Source organism: Colletotrichum fructicola (assembly GCF_000319635.2).
Source record: "Colletotrichum fructicola Nara gc5 chromosome Unknown KSG_Nara_v1_contig05, whole genome shotgun sequence".
NCBI classification, from domain to species: domain Eukaryota; kingdom Fungi; phylum Ascomycota; class Sordariomycetes; order Glomerellales; family Glomerellaceae; genus Colletotrichum; species Colletotrichum fructicola.
Window position 1 is genome coordinate 3,801,183 of NW_027094055.1, and position 18,051 is coordinate 3,819,233.

Consider the following 18,051-nt stretch of genomic DNA (forward strand, 5'->3'; position numbering starts at 1 on the left):
TCGGATCCCGCTAGCGTTGATCACCTGCGGGGAACACCGCAAAAGCAGGGATGATGTGACCGCATCTAGATAAAAAGACCGATATCTGCCATTACAAGTGGGCGACGATGGCTTATCTCTCCCGGTCTTATCACCCATGCAATGCCGGTGCCGGACCGTTCATTACCTCTCCATGCACTTTGCGAGCATCAACCGCTGCGAGTCTACGCCTCTCGCTACTGCAAAGTTGTTAGCAATCGGCAGCTGCCCTGCGCATGTTAATCTTGCGGTGGTCCAACGCAATGCGGTCCTCATCCAAGGTCAGACACTCAAAATCCAGAAATGGGTGCCTTAGGTGCAAGGCGAAGAAGGTAAGACTCACTGAGCAGCCTCCGACAATGTTATCGCTTACATTGTCGTGGCAGACAAAGTGTGACGAAAGGAAGCCCGGGTGCGCTAGGTGTGAAGAGCGGGGCTTCCAATGTCCTGGATATGCACTCAATGTGCGATGGTCGCGGAGACCACAGGTTCGGGCAGAAGACTCTGCCAGCAAGCAGAGCGAAGCAGCAGACTCACCAAAACAGCGAGCTTCATCCGTCTCACCAAAAGCTCCTCTTGATGCCGAGACACTCGATAATACTTATTCAAGCGCTGAGGGCAACCGCCAGTTGAATTCATGGTTTGGGTTCACCCCACATTGGGATCACCCTGTGCCTCCGGACCTGTCAAGCTTGAGCACCATCACGGATGCCATGCTAGGATTTCAGCGACCGGCGTCTGCAGCCGACTTGTCGATTGAGACGATATTTCTTGGCTCCGCTCTAGACGCTGACAACGATCAATCGTCATCGCCATCCAACAATCAAGAAACACCGAGAGATTGCTTCTTGGCAGAAGCCAGCTTTCCCCCTGAGACAAGATTGAGTGGGTTCCAAGTCCAACAACGCCTCTTCGAAGACCGCAACAAGGAGATCTACAGCATGCCCATAACTACAGCCCTTGTACAGCCAAATCGAGACTCAGCCTTCCAAATCCCCAAGGAACCTGTCAACATCCCAACATCACTCTCTGAATACTTCTTCCGCGAGGTCATCACACTTTATTGCGCGTGGGATAGCAAGTCGAACGTCATGCGCAACATTATCGAGACCTCGTGGCAGTCTTCGGGAGCCCTTTACCATACCATCCAAAGCATGTCGGCAGCTTGTCTGTCGGAAGATTTCCCGCACCTTTTGCCAGTGGCTCGCCGCGAGCACGCACAAGCCCTCGAGCTGCTCCGCCATGACTCTTTACCAAAACACAAGCAAGCTATGCTGCTCGCCTCTCAACTATTGGGTCACACATCCAGTTGGCTCACTCCACAGAACCTCGCCACAGACATATTCAGGACGAGCTGCGATATCCTGCAAGACATCATGCTTGACACGGGCAGAGACGCTACCATCTCGTTTTTCAGCGACACTATGGACTATTGGGCAATGCTGCTGGCCTATCTAACAGACAGCCATCAGCTGGGTGGTTACGATCGAAACTCTCCGTTTGGGCCGGCGGAGTCCACCAAGTCGGACGAACCACACCCGTATTCTGGTATCTCCCGTGATACGGTCAAAATACTCGCCGACATTGGCGTTCTCGTCTTTCAATACCGAAAGCGCATCTCCAAAGTCAAATTCCTCACCGAGAATGATATCGATGTGTTTAGAACCGCACTCAGGGATGCGCGTAAGCTCGAACGTGTACTTCTAGCCCATCGCTCGCCCGACCTATCCCAAGTCAAGGATCCAGGCGACCCAAAAACACCATTAAAGCACCTGCAACTCATAGACGAGGCATATAGATGCACGGGACTCTTACAGCTCTATCGTGTGTTCCCCGACCTACTAAACGAACGATATGCCCCATGGGACAAGGACTATCTACTTCGGCCATTACCGTCCGACAAGACACCGACCGCTCAGGAGAGGCAGACATGGTTGACCAAGCTTGCAATGCACATCTTGGGTATTTTGAGGGAAATACCGTTCGAGTCTCGGACGCGCAGCGCGCAGCCGTTCATTATGGTTGCTTGCTCAAGCGAGTTGAGAAGAAATCCACAGCACTTGCAGTCTGCATCTGTGGCTGCGGGCGACTTGGACGTGTTGGCAATTGATCCGGCTTCGATCGAGGTTGCCCGGGCTCGGAAGTTCGTGCTGTCGCGACTGGCTGCTTACACGCACATACTACCTCTGAGGAAGAGTCGAGTGATATCTGAGTTGATTGATCAGATCTGGTCGGCGTTGGATAGTGGAAGTACTGATGTTTACTGGTTGGACGTGGCTCATGAGAAGAACTTGGGAACAATGATGGGATGATGTATCTATGATAGCAATGAAAGGTCTACAACTTCTCACTTTTAACGCCACTTGGTTTTGCAATCTGGGCAAACTTGAGCAACGTCTTGTCGCTGGTCAGACCCTTCCGCAGCCGCTCCTCGGTTACCATGTAAGCCTGTGGGAACCAGTCACTGACGTCCTCCCCGAAGATCATCTTGACCAAAGCCTCGCCCGTCAGCCAGCATTTGTCCATGCCGTACCCATTGAATCCACAAGCCATCCACTGCTCATCGTCACCTGGTGTCTCTAGAAGGGGCTGGGGGATCTGACCAACAATTGGCAGGCCGTCTGCTGTGTGTCCCTGAATACCGGACCAAATGGCCTCTATCTCTGATGTCGTCTCCGAGCCCCAACCGTCGAGGAAGAATTTGGGAAGAACAGTAGATAAAGCTTTCTTTGCCTCGGCAGGAACGTAAGTATCATCAGAAGTCAAAATATCCTTCATGTATGCCGTCTCATTCCCAATCCAGATCTTCCCGGTGAAGGCGTTCTGTTGAAGATAGTACAGCCCGGTGTCGTAGAAGCCGCTTTCCGCATCCAAGGAAGCTTCGTGCGATAAGCTCCAGGATCTGGAGGCTCCTAAGTTCTTTAGAGCAGGGCCAGGCTTTTGAACAGACATCGTTCCACGAAACGGGTATACACGACCTGCCAGCTTTGGTAGAAGATGTGAAGCATACGCATTGGTGCAGTGGATCACCTTCGTAGCTCGCATTGTTCCTCGTGGGGTGGTGATTAGATAAGGATGCTGCGAGTCGCTTGTGGGAGAATACTCGACACCCAAAACCGGCGTGTTTGCCTCAATCGCAAGACGCCCAGAGTACCGTTTGAGCAGGCGATCATACACACCGGTAAGAAGTCTGTAGGGCCAAATGGCACCAGCATCATGTTCAACCGCCCCTGATGCATTCTTAATGTTCCATCTCTGCATGATGTCAGCTTAACTGTGATTATTGACGTGTGGCTCAATCTTGAGAAACTTACTTCAGGAACATCGTCTTTTTGAATAATACGGTGATAACTTTGATGTTCGGGGACAGCCTGCTGGAAGTCTAGAACCGACTGCCTGGCCGCCTTCCAGGTCTCTTCGTCTCCGACGGCCATGACCTTAAGCACATCACGAATCTGGCAAGCTTCCTGCAGCTCTGGCTCCATCTCCTTCACCATCTCCATCAGCCGTTCGATGTTAAGAATGCTGAAACGTGTGATTTGCTTTGCTGCCTCAACACCGTGCTGCCTGGCCAGTGGACAGAAGGTATGCCCAGAGGCTGTGACCAGGTGGCCGCCATTACGACCGGTTGCGCCGCTGACAAGGGTCCTCGCTTCCAAGACCGTGACGTGAGAATTGCCGGCAGCCTGGTGCTCAAGAAGTGTCTTGGTGACGCTGCATCCTGTGATACCAGAGCCGATCACAGCAAAATCTGTTTGCTTAGGAAGGGTGGGCGACTGAATTGACCCAATTGGGTGCACGGGAACCTGCCATGCTGAAACTGTCGGGTTGGGCTTAGGCAGGCCTGGGTCTTGCGAGATGGCTTTGGATATGTTCAAGAGAAATCTTGACATGATAGGGTCTGTAATAGACGGTTAACTATGCTTCAGGAAAGATTAATTTGCATACTTAGATAGGGAGCAAGCTCATCTTGCAGACGACCAGCGCTGTCATTGGTGCTGTTTTCGTCCATTGTGACTTTGACTCGTATGCCTACAGAACACCTGGTCAAGAAGCCATCGATAGGAGCTCATTAATACAGCCGGATAAAAGATGCCGTGGGAGGTTCAGAAATGCTACCTCTTGAGCCCAACCTCCCAACGGTGCGGGGGACCGCCCGATGGCCATCCGGGCTGTGGGGCCCGCGCCGGTAGCGGCGCCGCTCCCCCTTTCCCCATGCGGAAGGTATGTGCGAGAAAGCGAACTGATAGCGGCCGATATGTTATCCTCGGCTTTGTGGTCTACGGTCCGCATTCCAGATGCCTCCCCCACGACATCGTTATCTTAACCTCAGATAATGTGTTGTTAACGTTGCGAATCTTTTGGTTGATTGACAGATAACCCCGCTCCGAGAGATGAAGCCCATGGCTGTAGCTGTGTGACTCTCGACTCTGCGGTAGATATTATCTAGCTGCATGCATATAACTCCCGAAACCCCACCTCAACTTCCAAGACATTCCCACAACTAACCACCACTCATGATCACGAGTTGATAACGACCACTTCTCCCTAGCATTATCCCTCGTCCCCGCGTGTGATCTTGCAATAATGGACAATCAAACCTCACTTGCACGTACCTCCTCAACGGGAACCCACAACAAAGTCTCCGTCATGCCCGAAAAGACCGATCATGATGCCGTCGAGCGCGGCTCCATCACGAACGGCGCTGTCACCGTGCAGACAATGAAGCCATTCACAACCCTCTCCGCCCTGGGCATTGGCTACGGCACCACAAACACTGCCATCGGCCTTTTGCTGGTTCTCGGCAGCACCCTTCCCATGGGAGGATCACCATTGTTCTTCTGGGGCTTCCTAGTAATGGCCCTCGTCGGCTTAGCAACAGCAACAACGCTCGCCGAGCTCGCCTCTGCCATGCCTCACCCCGGTGGCCAGTACATCTGGGTCCATCGCCTCGCACCGCCCAAGTACAAGAGATTCCTATCGTACATCACAGCAGTTATCAGCTGGCTCGCCGCAGTAGCAACGGGCTCCTCCGCCTGCCTCTCCGTCCCCGTCGGCATCTGCGGCATCATCACGCTCCTCGACCCGACCTTTGAGTACAAGAGATGGATGGGCTTCCTCGGCTTCCAGCTCCTCAACATCGTCACGCTCTTTGGCGCGAGCTTCGAGCAAGCGCTTCCCAAAATCTCAAAGACCATGCTACTCTTTAGCTGCACCACCATCGTCGTGATCTTCATCACCCTGTTCGCGATGTCGAAGGAACACGCCTCTGCCAAGGACTTCTTCGTCACGCAGATCAACGTGTCCGGGTGGCAGAACGGCATCGCGTTCATCATCGGCATGAACGGGGCGAACTGGAGCTTCTCCTGCCTCGACGTCACCACCCATCTGGCTGAGGAGATGCCCCGCCCCAGCACCGATATCCCGAAGGCGCTGATGTGGACAATCGTCGTCGGCCTGGTTTCGGGACTGCTGGTCGTCATGTCGGTCCTCATCAACGTGCCTTACCTCGACGGAGCCGACGACAACTCGGCGCTCGCCCTTTTCTACCGTATCACGGGCAGCCAGGCCGCTGCTGTCGGGCTCTGGGTGCCTGTCATGATCACCACCATTGGCGCCATGTGGTCCATCCAGACCTGGCAGTCTCGCCTTGCCTGGACGATCAGCCGCGAGGCTGGTTTCCCGCTGCATCATCACCTCAGCAAGATTGCGCCCTCACCGCTGCATACCCCACTCTGGTCGTTGATATTCTCAGCGTCTGGCACGGCCATCTTTGGCTGTCTCTATCTCGCTTCAGACCTCGCCTTCAACTCGCTCATCTCCACCGGCCTTCTGCTCCAGTACATCAGTTACAGCATCCCCGTGGTTCTTGCTCTGATGCAAGGCCGCTCCTCATTCAAGCATGGCCCCTTCTGGTATCCCAAGCTCGGCCTCCTGGCGAACATCGTCATGCTCGCATGGTCGGTAGTCGCACTCATCTTCTACTGTTTCCCGTATTACCTCCCTGCCCAAGCAGACGAAATGAACTACGCCTCCCCTGTTCTGGTTGCTCTGGGAATCATCATCTTGGGCCTCTGGTTCGGCTACGCAAAGAGGAACTACGAGGTCAAGGAGTTCCTCGAGCACTAGAAGATAATTAGCCGGCGCTTGATTACTGTTTTCTATCTCATCAATACGTTACCTACTAAACGCATCAAAGTGACTGAGATTACGATTCCTTCCGATGAGTCAGGTGGCAATGTGTGCAGCGACTGACTCTTTTGACTTCCGCCTTACTCTGCGTAAACTTTCAGACGACACACGTTCATCTCAGTTGTCGGGTCGCAGCGGACGAAGAGATGTGATAGGTGGTAAAGTAAAAGGCCGCTCTCGACTTCTTGACGGCGTGAAACTCGCGCTTGCCGCGTTCCATGACTAGCAAGCCGATTCTTCTCGACCTGGTAACCCTGATTGCGGCTCGCCGCGTGTGTCTGCTCCTCCAAAACCTTATATCACTCCCTCAAGGCATCTCCCTGTTCGTCGATCAAGATGCCGCTGTCCCAGTTTCATGGCCCTCCTCGTTAACTCTGTTGAAGTCGAACGGTCCGAAGTTCTGGAGCGAGGTAATAGAATTACAGTTCCCGGTTCCCTTCCTCAGAACGGACATGTTCGCCGTTCCCGCCAGACGCGACAGCCTTTTTACAATTTTCATCTCGTTGAAGAAGAGGGTGTGAAGCAAGCCCGTTACGAACTATCCTCTCTATTGGCGGCGGCGGGAGCGCCGGGCCAATGAGACGCGGACGAGCACACTTCAGCCTCAGTGCGAGGCCTCCGAACTCTTGTGATGGTTTCCTGTGTCCGACTCACATGCCGCGCGTCGCAGCGACAACTTTCGATTTTGCCGGTGATGAGTCTGACTGTGTTAATTGGGAGGGAATCTTTGCCGAAATAAGCCGCACTTCACTTTTCAATGTGTCCCGGCATCTAGAATAGAGTTATTTGAATTCACGTAATGTAATCCTTACGGAATACGTTAGTCGGGACTTGAACAGCCGAGTTGCTCCATCGCAGGCCGGGCACAGGCGGAGCCACCAGCCCGTGCTCTCGAGGCACCGGTGCAGTGGTAGCAGGAGCCGCGGCCAACATTCTTCTCAACTCAATTAGGCTGCCATTCATTGGGAGCACACAAGAGATAGATAACGTCTATTGATGAGGCCAGAGATTCCTGCGGCATGCTGTGGTAGGCGAAGGGCCGCGACGTGTTGGCGTGAATATCATCAACGGGATGAAGATCTTAGTACGAGATATATCATACGAGGATCTTGGAACATCACCTGTACTCTCAAAGCGCCATTGATAGGTGTGATATTTCATATTTTTATTTAATTTCTTGAATACTACCGGCGTCCCGTGAACCTCTTAAAAGTTCACACCGGCCGCCGCAGCCTGCTGCTGCTTAAACGTCCTTGTCACTCTCGGATCCCACTTCATCTTCTGCTGCCTCTCGATCTCCTGCTGCCGCTCGATTTCCAGGTCGTCAATCTCGGCAAAGTTCCTCCGCTTGTGGAACGGCCACTTGCTCTTGCGGTACAGCATGCCGATGATGAGCCCGAAGATGAGCACGCCGCCCACGGAGCCGAGCGCGATGGGCAGCGCGGGCATCAGCTTCGCGCCGCCGTTGCCGCCGGACTGTTGCGCCTGGCTCGGCGCCGCGATCGTGCTGGGCGCCGGCGTCGGTGTCGGCGTGGGAGTTAACAGAGGTGTGGTCTCTGCTGGTGGAGGGGGGATGAAGGAGGGCACCGGTGAGGGCGTGAGGACCTCCGGGGTGGAGATGGGTACCACGGGCGGCTCTGAAGGCGCGAGGGAGGGGGGAATGGATGTTGGTGATGGGAGCGGTGGTACAACTGAGAGCGACGGCGTTGTGGATGAGGACGGGATGGTTGTTGTTGAGATGATGAAGGTGGTGGGAGGGCGAACTGTGGGTGTTTGTGATGTGGATGATGAGGGCGTCGGTGTCCTTGATGGAGGCGAAGGCGTGCTCTTTGGTGGTTCTGATGATGTCGTTGCTGGCGGCGCTGAAGCAGGTGGTGGTGGTGGTGGCGGTGGTGGTCTTGAGGCTGGCGGCGCCGACGACTCTGGTGCCGATGTCTGCGCCTTCGTCGCCTGGCTCACTGATGAGTTGGGAGCGCCCGTCTGTCCTGCTCCTCCGTCTCCGAGAATAGGCCCCAGTACGGGCACGTCTGTCGAGACGCCGAGGGCGCCTCCGAGTTTGGGAAGAAGGCCGGCCATGATGTGTAGTGATTACTCTGTCGTAGAACTGGTATATGTGGTACTGTAGTAGGTTGCCCCTTGGGTCTTGGGTATGTTGTCTGCCGTTTCGTCGTAGGATTATCTCATGTAGTAGTAGTCGTTGTTGTCGAACCCAGTCCCTTCGAGTAAATGTCGAGAGCCGATTAGAAAGACGCTTCCCTCTCTCTGTATGGCTTCGTGGCCAGTTCAGATGGATCAGAGTTGGTCGACAGGTCTGTGTCGCGCGGGCGGAGGTGGGCAGACCGGCCGGTGGTAATAGTGTTGTTGTATGTTGTATGAGTAGTAGGGCGTGAGAAGGTAATATGGAATGGTCGTGTGCGATGTAAGTCGATCCAGCGGCTCAACAATCGTCGCCAAGCCACAGAGCTGTCAACGTAAAAACGTATTCAAACAACACAAATTAAACAATCAATAAATCTCATACAATGTCAGTCCCAAAATAAAAAGTTGCGCTTCCCGCCCCAGAAATAAAGAGTCGAGAGGAAGGGCCTTAAAATCGACCCGGCCGCCGCGCGCCATCCGCCCTTTAAACGATCCCACGGTCCCCTCCCTCCATGTCCTGGGTTTTGCGTGGGTCCCCTCTTTTTTTTTTCATGTGTGTATCTTTTTTACCCGCTCCCCCTTGTTCCCTTTCCAAGTCAAGTCCCTTCACGCACACACAATTCTGGCACAGTTCCCTACAGCGGTAACTGCGTGCGTCCATCATCCGAGAAACCTTACAACCTCTGGCTGACGTGACGCAGTGTCGGGACAAGGAGGGAGGGACACAGAGGGGCACCCAAGGGAAAAAGCAGGGATCTACAGGGGTCGGCTCCGTCTCACAATGGCATTGATCCCTGCACGCCAGTTGGAGGCTCAAGCGCGGTGGTTGCTCGGTAGTGTTTCCCCGCAAGGGTGCTGCCAGCACGGTTTCAGACATGGAATGTTTGAGTCGATGTTCTTCAGGCCAATGAAACCCAAGATTCCTCCTTTCGTCCCACCTTTTGACTGCCCTTCCGGGGGTTCTGGTGGCCAGCAAGCCATGTCTATCCCTCAGGACCCTCACTGTTGTGCTTCTCAAGAGGTTCTTCTCCGTCTGGGGGCACGGGGGGACACCTCGGCAACTCTCTGGGCGAGCCGTCTATCAAACCCGAACCAGTCAAATAAGGTACGATCGGGTATCAAGCCCAAAATCCTCCTGGCTGGGCTGTAGCCCAAGTGTCTATCCATCGTGCCCAGGCGGGAAGAGACAAGGCACGGCTCCAAAGACCGTGCGATCATTCTGTCACTCCGGTCAGAGTTAGAGGAAGAGACGGGCCTTGACGTAAAACTCACAAACACATTACACATTACATAGTGCCCTCCACATAAAGATGTTAGGTGGTGGGCTAATTGACGTGAGACAAATCGCACTTAAAGCCCTACTAGTCGAAAATGCCTAACAAGACTATCGCCGATGGCCCATTATTGCTGCCACCTTACGTCTTCTCTTTTGAGCCTCCTACCTATTCAGCCCAGCCTAACCTGACGTCGGAACATCCCCGTCGCGGCGTCACCTGTCAAACCGCCCCAACCTCTTCTCGGAAACTGCATGATCCCCGCGTCGTAATCCCTCCGACCCCCCGCCGATCGAACCCTCTTCCTGCATCCCTGGCACCCTGGCTGACTGCCCGCTGTCCTTTCTGAGACCGACCTGCCGCCAAGCAAGACAATCAGGGGAGCCTCATGTTGGTGAGATCTCCATCTCGGCACCCGGCGAAGGGGGCAGAAAGGATAACGAAAAACATGCGACTGGAGACAATTGCCAATAATGCCAGCGAATCCATAGAGCCACTTTCCATGCCATGTCAGGCCTGGCCTGCATTTCCCTTCCATCTGCTCTGCCCTACGACAGCGAAGCGTGCAACGCGCCTCCTTGCACTCATCTCCCTCGGTTTCCTCGGTGCGGATGCTCTCCTCCCCCAAGTTTTACCCACCGGTTCTGCAGCCTTAAGGCATGACCGTTGAAGGAGGCGAGCCCTCGGCAGTCAACGCTATCAAAACACTCGCAAACCTCTTTCCGCGGGGATTAAGCGCACCGCCGGCCCACCGAGGTCATACAGGCAACTAAGGCCTGCCTTGGTCCGGGGAGTGGGCGACCCGGGAGACCGAATTTGCATGGCTCTTCCTTCTCGTCATCCACGATCGTTCTGCCCAGCAAGCAGTCTGGCTGTTTCCCCCCGTGTCCATCTATGCATCTACCCTACAATCGCCTGTTGTGGTGGGGGCCACGTCACGTCGACGCTCGTCCGAAGTCCGCCGCCGGGCTGAAAAACAAGATGCCACTGTCAGAGATGGACCAAAGGGGATAGAAACACCGATGGATGATCGCGCGGCTGTGGTGGTGATTGGGCGGTTGTCGTGATATCATAAACACGGCTTTAATCTCAATGCTGCTAATAAGAGCCACGATCTTTCAGTTATCGAAGAGGGCGGGCACCCTCAACTCTGGCAAGAAAAGCAGCCCACGACGGGAAAGACGGCAAGCTCGCGTGTCCCAAATCCGCACATCATGGTGCGTATTTTTAGCCCAGCAACGGCGCACACCACACCGCCTGGCCGGGATGGTGTTTGAGGATTGAGGATCTCTGGTGGGAACTGGTGATCAGCTGCCCATTTCCGCCAGTTGTTCGCCTTATCCGTAAGGCGGCTTTAACCTTGAACTGCTGCTCTCTACCTAATCCGAAGGGCTCCAATGTATCGTCTGGTGAGGCTTTTGGGTGGGATCGCAGGGCAGGACGGTAGCATCTACTACCACGGAGTGTCGCAGCCTCGGATACTCCGGTAGGAAGTCCTAACCGGGTCATCTGTTGTCGACGTCTCCGTGGCTGTGTGTGAGGCTCATCGCGTACTCTTCCCATGCCGTTATTCTGAGCCGCATCGTTTTTTTTACAACCGCAAACGTATGTGGCGCTTAAGTTGGTCAACGTCCTGGATCGAACGCGATGTACGACGTCTTCCAAATGCACGTCGTGTTCGCTCTCAAGATACGAGACGGTTTACCGCCTTGTCTGGCCCTCGGACCTGAGCTTTTGGCGGTTGAGTACACTGACCTCTGTTTGACTAGTCCCGATGTTGAAGTAGATCAGATTGGCAGGTTCGACACTTACCAGGTAAGGTAATTTAGCGAAATATCCGTCGTCAGTGCTACGATTAATTACACAAAGTAGGTAGGATGCATCTGAGCAACCGTCGATTGTTCAACTTGCGCGTATTTTCCAGAACCGCCCAGGGCGCTTCACATCTACGTCGACTTGTTGAGACGGAAGAAACTTGAAATTGTAAGATCCGTTGACTGTAACCAAGACCATAGTCGCCACTTGATGACGATCTCATTCAAAGTTTTGTTCGATTCCAAGAACAGCCTTGGAGAGGGTGAGAAGAGTGTTGTTAAAGGCATCTCGATCCAGTGACATCACAGTCTCCGCCGTCGCGGCTGCTGTTGAACCCCAGGTCCACACTGACCAGGTCATTTCTGCCATGCAAAGTCGACTCAACCCAAATGGATACTACTCAGCTTCCCGTCCATGTGCCCCCTAGGAACCGTCACCTGACCATCCCTACGTCCACATGGTGAACCAAGAGGCACTACGCCGTATCACGAACGGCAATCTTCAAGCAAATCATCGGCGCTTCTTCAACGGAGCGGGGGATCCACATCATGCAGGGGTTCGGCTGTTATCACCCGAACCTGACGCTGCGGAACGCCGAGTATCTTATCAGTCGCATCGACACATCTCGGCAGTCGCATCGCAATCAGTCCCCTTTCTTCTTTCCCCTCATCCAGACGAACACAGCTCACGGTTCACCGATACGCGACTCGCTACCGCTCACTGAGAAGAGAATGACGATGTAGCTGGGCCCTTGAGGTGTATTATGGTACGAATCGCCACACACAACCACCGCACCCCCTGGACGCGAAACGGAACCAAGTGGGCTGCCAAACACGGGACAAACCAGAGAGCGTTCGCAGCCAGTGAGTGAGAGCGGTGCGATGGCGACACCGGGGAGCGGGTTGCCGTACGACCCCACCACCACCACCGCCGCCAGCGAACACCCCGATCAGCCGCCGGCAAAGCGGGCGAAGACACAGGCTTGCTCTCGCTGCCGTCGTCGAAAGGTGAGTACAGTCAAGAACCAGTTTCTTGGAAGTGATCGTCGGCTGCGAACCGCTGGTCTCTCTCTGAAACGCCGCAGTACCATGGTACCGACGAACTAACTCGATGATGATCGCGTAGCAAAAATGTGACGATCAGAGGCCGTGTGCCAACTGCGCCAGGTCCGGCGAGCAGTGCAGCGAGGCGGCGCCGTCCTACCACTACCATCCCCGTCCGTACGTTCAATGTTCATGTTCCGTTTCTCTCTTACCTCATCTACCTTACCCCAGACGACGCAAAAGTTTCATTTTGTCTTGAGTAAAGAAGGAGGGAACCAATGAAAACCGTGGAGATCAACCGTCGATCTGATTGTTAGTCGTGTGTGACGCCCCAGCAGTTCGGACCATTTATCCTCGACACACACGCCCCTGGCCTGGCTGGGTGACATCGCCTCGTTGGAGGAGCGCATATCGCGTCTCGAGGAGAGCAACGCACGGCTCCAGGACGTTGTTGATCGCAACGGGCTCGCATTAGACAGCGCTCGAGCTGAAGGGGCGGCGCAGACGTCGTCGCATGAAGAGGGTCATCATCATCGACGTCAGGTCTCGTTTGCTTCTCGCAGCGGAGAGACGTCTCTCACCAGAAGCTCACCAGCAATCGGGCTCCTCGCGACCTTTGCCCGTTCAGACGAGGACAGCAACCTCTCACCACTCACCTTTCAGGATGGCTCTGCCACAGCTACTGCTCGCCGGCCTGTCAGCCAACATGGAGCAGAGGGAAGCGTAGACAGGCCAACAGAGGAAACCCTCTTCAACGTCTATCACGACAAAGTCCACTGCCGCTACCCCTTCCTCCGCCTCGATGACTTCCGCGACCCCGTCAAGCGCCCCAGCGGCGTCTGGGCGTCCTACTTTGTGAACATGATCATCTCCATTGGCCTGCTTCTCGACAAGTCTCCCACTACCAGCGACGGGACCTCCGTTCGCCATCACCACAGCCACCAGTCCTTCTACCGCACCGCCGTTACAAAGTACCTCTCCCATGTCTTCGCGCAGCCGGACCGTCTCCTGCACATCCAGGCGTACCTCCTCCTCGCCATGCACGCAATCTACTCCCCGTCCACGGAGCGCATCATCTCCATCGCCTCGGCGACGATGCGCTACTGCGTCATGGCCCAGCTGCACCGCGCCGACGCCGAGCCGCCGCCGCTCTCCGTCGCCGCGAAAATTGACACACAGATGCGCCGCCGCGTCTTCTGGTCCGCCTACACCCTCGACCGCGCCGTCGGCACCATGTTCGACCTCCCCTTCTCGGTCCCGGACTACCAGATCACCGTCAAGATGTACGCCAACGTCGACGACGCCGACCTCGCCGCGCGCTGCGCTGCGTCCTTCCCCGCGGACCCGGACACCGGCCGCCGGCTGACCGGCGTGTCTGCGGCGCTGCACGTCGTCTACTGCCGCCAGATCCAGTCCGAGATCCTCAACACGACGCTGCACCGCGACTTCGACACGCACTTCGACCGCGCCTCCCACTGGCGCCTGCGCGTGCTCGAGAAGCTCGACCGCTGGCGCGCGCTGTGCCACCGCTACTCCGACACGTCCTCGCCGCTGCGCAACTTCACCAGCTCGGAGTGGCTGCACATGATCTACAATTATAGTCTGGCGATGCTGTACCAGCCCACCAAAGCAACGGCCGCCGGCCCCGCGGGCGACTGGACGGTGAAATCGTGCGTGCAGGCGTGCCTCATCTTCCGGCGGTTCCAGCGCGAGACGCCCATCACGGAGCTGTGGCTCGGGCTCGTCGCGCAGTTCAAGTGCGGCGTCGCGCTGCTGTACTGCTTCTTCGCGACGCCGCCGCACCTGCGGACCGCGGCGTACGAGCTGCCTGATGCGTCGGAGGCGGTGCGGGCGTGTAGCATCGTGCTGTCCATCCTGGCGGAGCGGTGGCCGCAGTCCAAGTGTCTCCGGGATGCGTTCGATACCCTTGCGAGGGAGGTTCCGCTGTTCGAGCCAAAGCTAGCAGATGCCGCCGCCCCGCGGAAGATGAGGCGGGAGTCGGCGGATGCGCTGATGGCGGCGATGCCGCAGCTCGAGGTGATTGTCGTGCACCGCAACACGCTGCGCATGATCCGGGAGATGGCGCAGGAGGAGTTCCCGCGTCCGCCGCCGGATGCTGCCGCGCAGCAGCAGAAGTCGCTGAGCGAGATTGATGTGCTTGCTGAGGCGACGGCTCACCTTGCTGAAGAGGACTCGCCGTCGTGGCGGACGAGTATTACGGGTGACATATTCCAGCCCATCACGCCGCACTTTTTCCAGGCGAATGTGCCCCTTGATGCGGACAGTTTTGATTATACCGCGCTGGGGTTCCCTGGGGAATTTGACTTGCTAGATAGATGAATCAATAGTATTAATCACGCCTTACGGCGATCTCATGCAACGTGAAGAGAAGCAGTTGCTCCGACGTTGGAAGAATGACAAATGTACTGCTGAGTAAAGACGCCCAAACAATGTGTCCCATCGCCGAAAACTCAATTGATCAGCTCCTTATCGCCGACGAACAGGTGAGAGAAAGAAGTGTGGAGTTAATTTACCGGAGCTTCGAATAAACTTCGCGGGATTTACGTCACTGACGCGGCGGTGACGTGACCAACAATTCTCTTATTCTTCTCACTCTACAGAAGACACCGCGGAACACACGAGCCCCGCGTGTTCCGCTCACGGAATTAGCCCAGCGCATGGCACAATCTTTTGCCCAGAACAGAAGACTCTCCACACTCGGCCTGCCCGCCCTAAGGAGGAGAACTGCCATTCGGTGCGTGGATGCCCCGCTGCCGTTGACCAACCCCCGGCGGGGCCGGTTTTCGTTTGTCTTGGATGGAGCGGGGGAGGAGAAACATGGCCGTACAGGTTGATTTCAAAGCCGTGGCATGATTGACGTGCTTCTCATCAGTACTTATATGAACTCGGGCCTCCGCACCGTTTAAATCAAGACCGGAAGCTTAACAAGACCTACAACAAACATTGAACTGCCACATTGCACATACCTACCTACCAATTGAACCCCTCTAAACCATCACCACTACCAACAACAACGACAGCAACCATGAGCAGACACGTCCTCATCCTCGGCGGCCACGGCAAGGTCTCCCAGTACCTCACCCCGATCCTCCTCAAAAAGTCCTGGACCGTGACGAGCGTCATCCGCGCGCAGGAGCAGGTCCCGGCCATCGAGAAGCTCGGCGCGGGCCAGGCCGGCAAGCTGAACGTGCTGGTGCGCAGCATCGAGGACGTCAAGAGCGAGGGCCAGGCGCAGGCCATCTTGGACGAGGTCAAGCCCGACACCGTCATCTGGAGTGCCGGTACATAGATCTGCCCCCATTCTCACGAGTCATGAGTAACATTACTGACGTTCCTTGCAGGTGCCGGTGGACGAGGCGGCGCAGAGCGCACATTCGCCGTCGACCGCGACGCCGCAATCCACTTCGTCAAAGCCTCCGTGGCCACCCCCTCCATCAAGAAGTTCATACTCGTCTCGTACCTCGCCTCGCGCAAGACGAAGCCGACGTGGTGGTCCGACGACGAGTGGGCGGGCGCGCAGGCGGTCAACCAGAAGCTGGCCAACTACTTCCAGGCCAAGGTCGCGGCCGACGAGGTCCTCTGGGAAGAATCAAAGAAGCGCAGTGATTTCGCGGGTGTTAGCTTGCGGCCCGGCACGCTGACGGAGGAGCCGGCGGGCAAGGTCGAGTTTGGAAGGACCAAGGGGTCGAGGGGCACCTCGAGCAGGGAGAGCGTGGCGGAGGTGGCGGCGCTGATTGCGGAGCAGGAGGACTTTAAGACGAGCTGGGTTGACCATCTTGATGGGAGCGAGGACCCGAAGGCGGCGGTGGAGAGGGTTGCGAGGGAGGGTGTGGATGTCGCGGAGGGAGAGGCGTTCTACAAGGCTTGATTCAAGCAAAAAGGGGGAAAAGCTATGTCTGATGGGTCATGAAATTATTATTTGGGTATAGCGTGATTAATTCTAAGTCTATCAACTTGATGCCATCAGGGCAATGTGCTTCAGTTCTCTGTCGAAGTGGTTAGTTTACTGGTCTTTGTGGGTGTCTGAAGGGATCGACTTACTGTTGTACTTGCTCTCCAACCTTCATCTGCTCGTACCTCACCTCCTCGCCCTCGTCTCTTCCCAGGTTGAACTGCTGCGCCCTCACCTGCTTCGCCTGCTCCGCCAGCTGGGGAATCGGCGACAACTCCACGTCCGACGACAAATGCCAGAAGCACGTCGACGAGATTCGCACCAGCGGTCTGTCGGGAAACTCCTTTTTCCTGCGCTCAATCACAGCCAGCGTCTTCTCGTTCACCACAACCTCATGGTAGCCCGCCTTGATCAGCCCGCCCGTGAAGTGCTCCATCTGCTTGCCCGCCTGCACCAGCAAGTAATTCCCCTCGGGGATCTTCACCGCAATCTTCTTCCCCGTGTTGCGCGCCCAGATGTGCAGGCCGGGGTACCGCGACCGGCCGTGGATCGTCAGGAAGTTCAGGTCCGTGTGGAAGCCCGCGAGGATGGTGTCCTGCTTGCCGTACTTGACCAGGTCCGACGCCGTCGGCGCCAGCAGGTGCGGGCCGTACTTGCCGGCCGCGCTGAAGGTGTCCGCGGGCAGCCCGAGCCCGACGGCAGCCATCTCGGCGAGCCCCGTGACGGCGGCCTTCATCGAGGAACCCCACTTGTTCATCGCCCCGGGCCAGCGGTCGCGGATGTGCGGGGCGTCCGGGACGACATTCGGCGCGTTCAGCCCCGGGAAGCGCGTCTCGTAGGGGGGCTTCTCGGCCATGCTCCAGAAGAAGCGGCACTTCGGGTCGGGCTCGTGGGCGCTGATGTCGAGGGGCCGCTCGGAGGGGGCGAGGCGCTGGATGACCTGCAGGCAGGGCTCGTCGACGGCGCACTTTGGCTTCTCGGTGTTCTCGAGGGTGACGCCGATCTGGTAGGAGAGCTCGGGGCGCTCGTCTTTGCGGAGGGCGGCCTCGGGCTGGGCGAAGTAGTCCTCGAGCAGGTCGAGGAAGGTGGTGTTGTCGGACTCGGAGACGCGGGAGTCGTGCAGGACGAGGGCGCCGTAGGTGATGAGGGCGTTGGCGGCCTTTGCGCACTCGGCGGCGACGGCGGGGGAGTCGCGGGGCTGGGTGAGGAAGACGTCGAGGTCGACGATGGGGAGGTCCATCGGGAGATCTTGCGTGGCGGGCATGGTGGAGGGAGGGAAGGCAGCGAGCCGGATCGCGGGGTGCAAGAGGGGTGGCGGCGGGGGTTGGTGATGTTTGGGTTTTGGGTTTTTTGGAGTCGCGATTCGAGGGGTGTTTTGGGGGGTGACCGACGGCGATACGGGTTGACGAAAGACGCAAGACAGGAACCTTCGAGACTATTCAGAAAAGAAAGAGGAGGGACAGACGCCGCATTTTGTCTTTGGTCGTTTGTCGCGCGGCAGGCACATGTGAGCAGCTCCCCGATCCATGGATGCAAATCAGATGTGCATTCGCGTGCACTGATGGTGGTGGCTCCAGTGGTGGTGGGGGATGTGTTCGGGCGCCTGACCGGAACAGGCAGCTGACCAGGGGCCCCCTAAGCCCCCCCGATCGCGCGC

General features: G+C 56.5%; 7 protein-coding genes across 7 annotated transcripts; 4 read left to right on the top strand and 3 right to left on the bottom strand.

Annotated features, from left to right (window-relative positions):
- Window positions 1-731: 731 nt before the first annotated feature.
- BEA4-5 (Beauvericin cluster-specific repressor BEA4) lies at window positions 732-2,330 on the top strand (the record flags this gene model as incomplete). The annotated part of the gene is made up of 1 exon (XM_032021867.2): window positions 732-2,330. The coding sequence occupies one exon, from the start codon at window positions 732-734 to the stop codon at window positions 2,328-2,330; it is 1,599 nt and encodes a 532-aa protein (XP_031881250.2).
- A 25-nt stretch (window positions 2,331-2,355) lies between these two features.
- puuB-0 (Gamma-glutamylputrescine oxidoreductase) lies at window positions 2,356-4,030 on the bottom strand (the record flags this gene model as incomplete). The annotated part of the gene is made up of 3 exons (XM_032021868.1): window positions 2,356-3,273; window positions 3,333-3,919; window positions 3,967-4,030. 3 exons carry the CDS (start codon window positions 4,028-4,030, stop codon window positions 2,356-2,358), a joined length of 1,569 nt encoding a protein of 522 aa, XP_031881176.1.
- A 638-nt stretch (window positions 4,031-4,668) lies between these two features.
- swnT-0 (Swainsonine transporter swnT) lies at window positions 4,669-6,147 on the top strand (the record flags this gene model as incomplete). Its single annotated transcript, XM_032021869.1, has 1 exon — window positions 4,669-6,147. The coding sequence occupies one exon, from the start codon at window positions 4,669-4,671 to the stop codon at window positions 6,145-6,147; it is 1,479 nt and encodes a 492-aa protein (XP_031881178.1).
- Window positions 6,148-7,416: 1,269 nt separating this feature from the next.
- trio (Triple functional domain protein) lies at window positions 7,417-8,286 on the bottom strand (the record flags this gene model as incomplete). Its single annotated transcript, XM_032021870.1, has 1 exon — window positions 7,417-8,286. One exon carries the CDS (start codon window positions 8,284-8,286, stop codon window positions 7,417-7,419), a length of 870 nt encoding a protein of 289 aa, XP_031881177.1.
- Window positions 8,287-12,319: 4,033 nt separating this feature from the next.
- Window positions 12,320-14,821, top strand: PPR1-0 (Pyrimidine pathway regulatory protein 1; the record flags this gene model as incomplete). The annotated part of the gene is made up of 3 exons (XM_066152209.1): window positions 12,320-12,445; window positions 12,564-12,658; window positions 12,817-14,821. 3 exons carry the CDS (start codon window positions 12,320-12,322, stop codon window positions 14,819-14,821), a joined length of 2,226 nt encoding a protein of 741 aa, XP_066008554.1.
- Window positions 14,822-15,527: 706 nt separating this feature from the next.
- CGGC5_v009759 (UPF0659 protein) lies at window positions 15,528-16,370 on the top strand (the record flags this gene model as incomplete). Its single annotated transcript, XM_032021874.1, has 2 exons — window positions 15,528-15,783; window positions 15,844-16,370. The coding sequence occupies 2 exons, from the start codon at window positions 15,528-15,530 to the stop codon at window positions 16,368-16,370; spliced, it is 783 nt and encodes a 260-aa protein (XP_031881272.1).
- Window positions 16,371-16,451: 81 nt separating this feature from the next.
- CGGC5_v009760 (uncharacterized protein) lies at window positions 16,452-17,658 on the bottom strand (the record flags this gene model as incomplete). The annotated part of the gene is made up of 2 exons (XM_032021875.1): window positions 16,452-16,488; window positions 16,544-17,658. The coding sequence occupies 2 exons, from the start codon at window positions 17,656-17,658 to the stop codon at window positions 16,452-16,454; spliced, it is 1,152 nt and encodes a 383-aa protein (XP_031881273.1).
- Window positions 17,659-18,051: the final 393 nt, after the last annotated feature.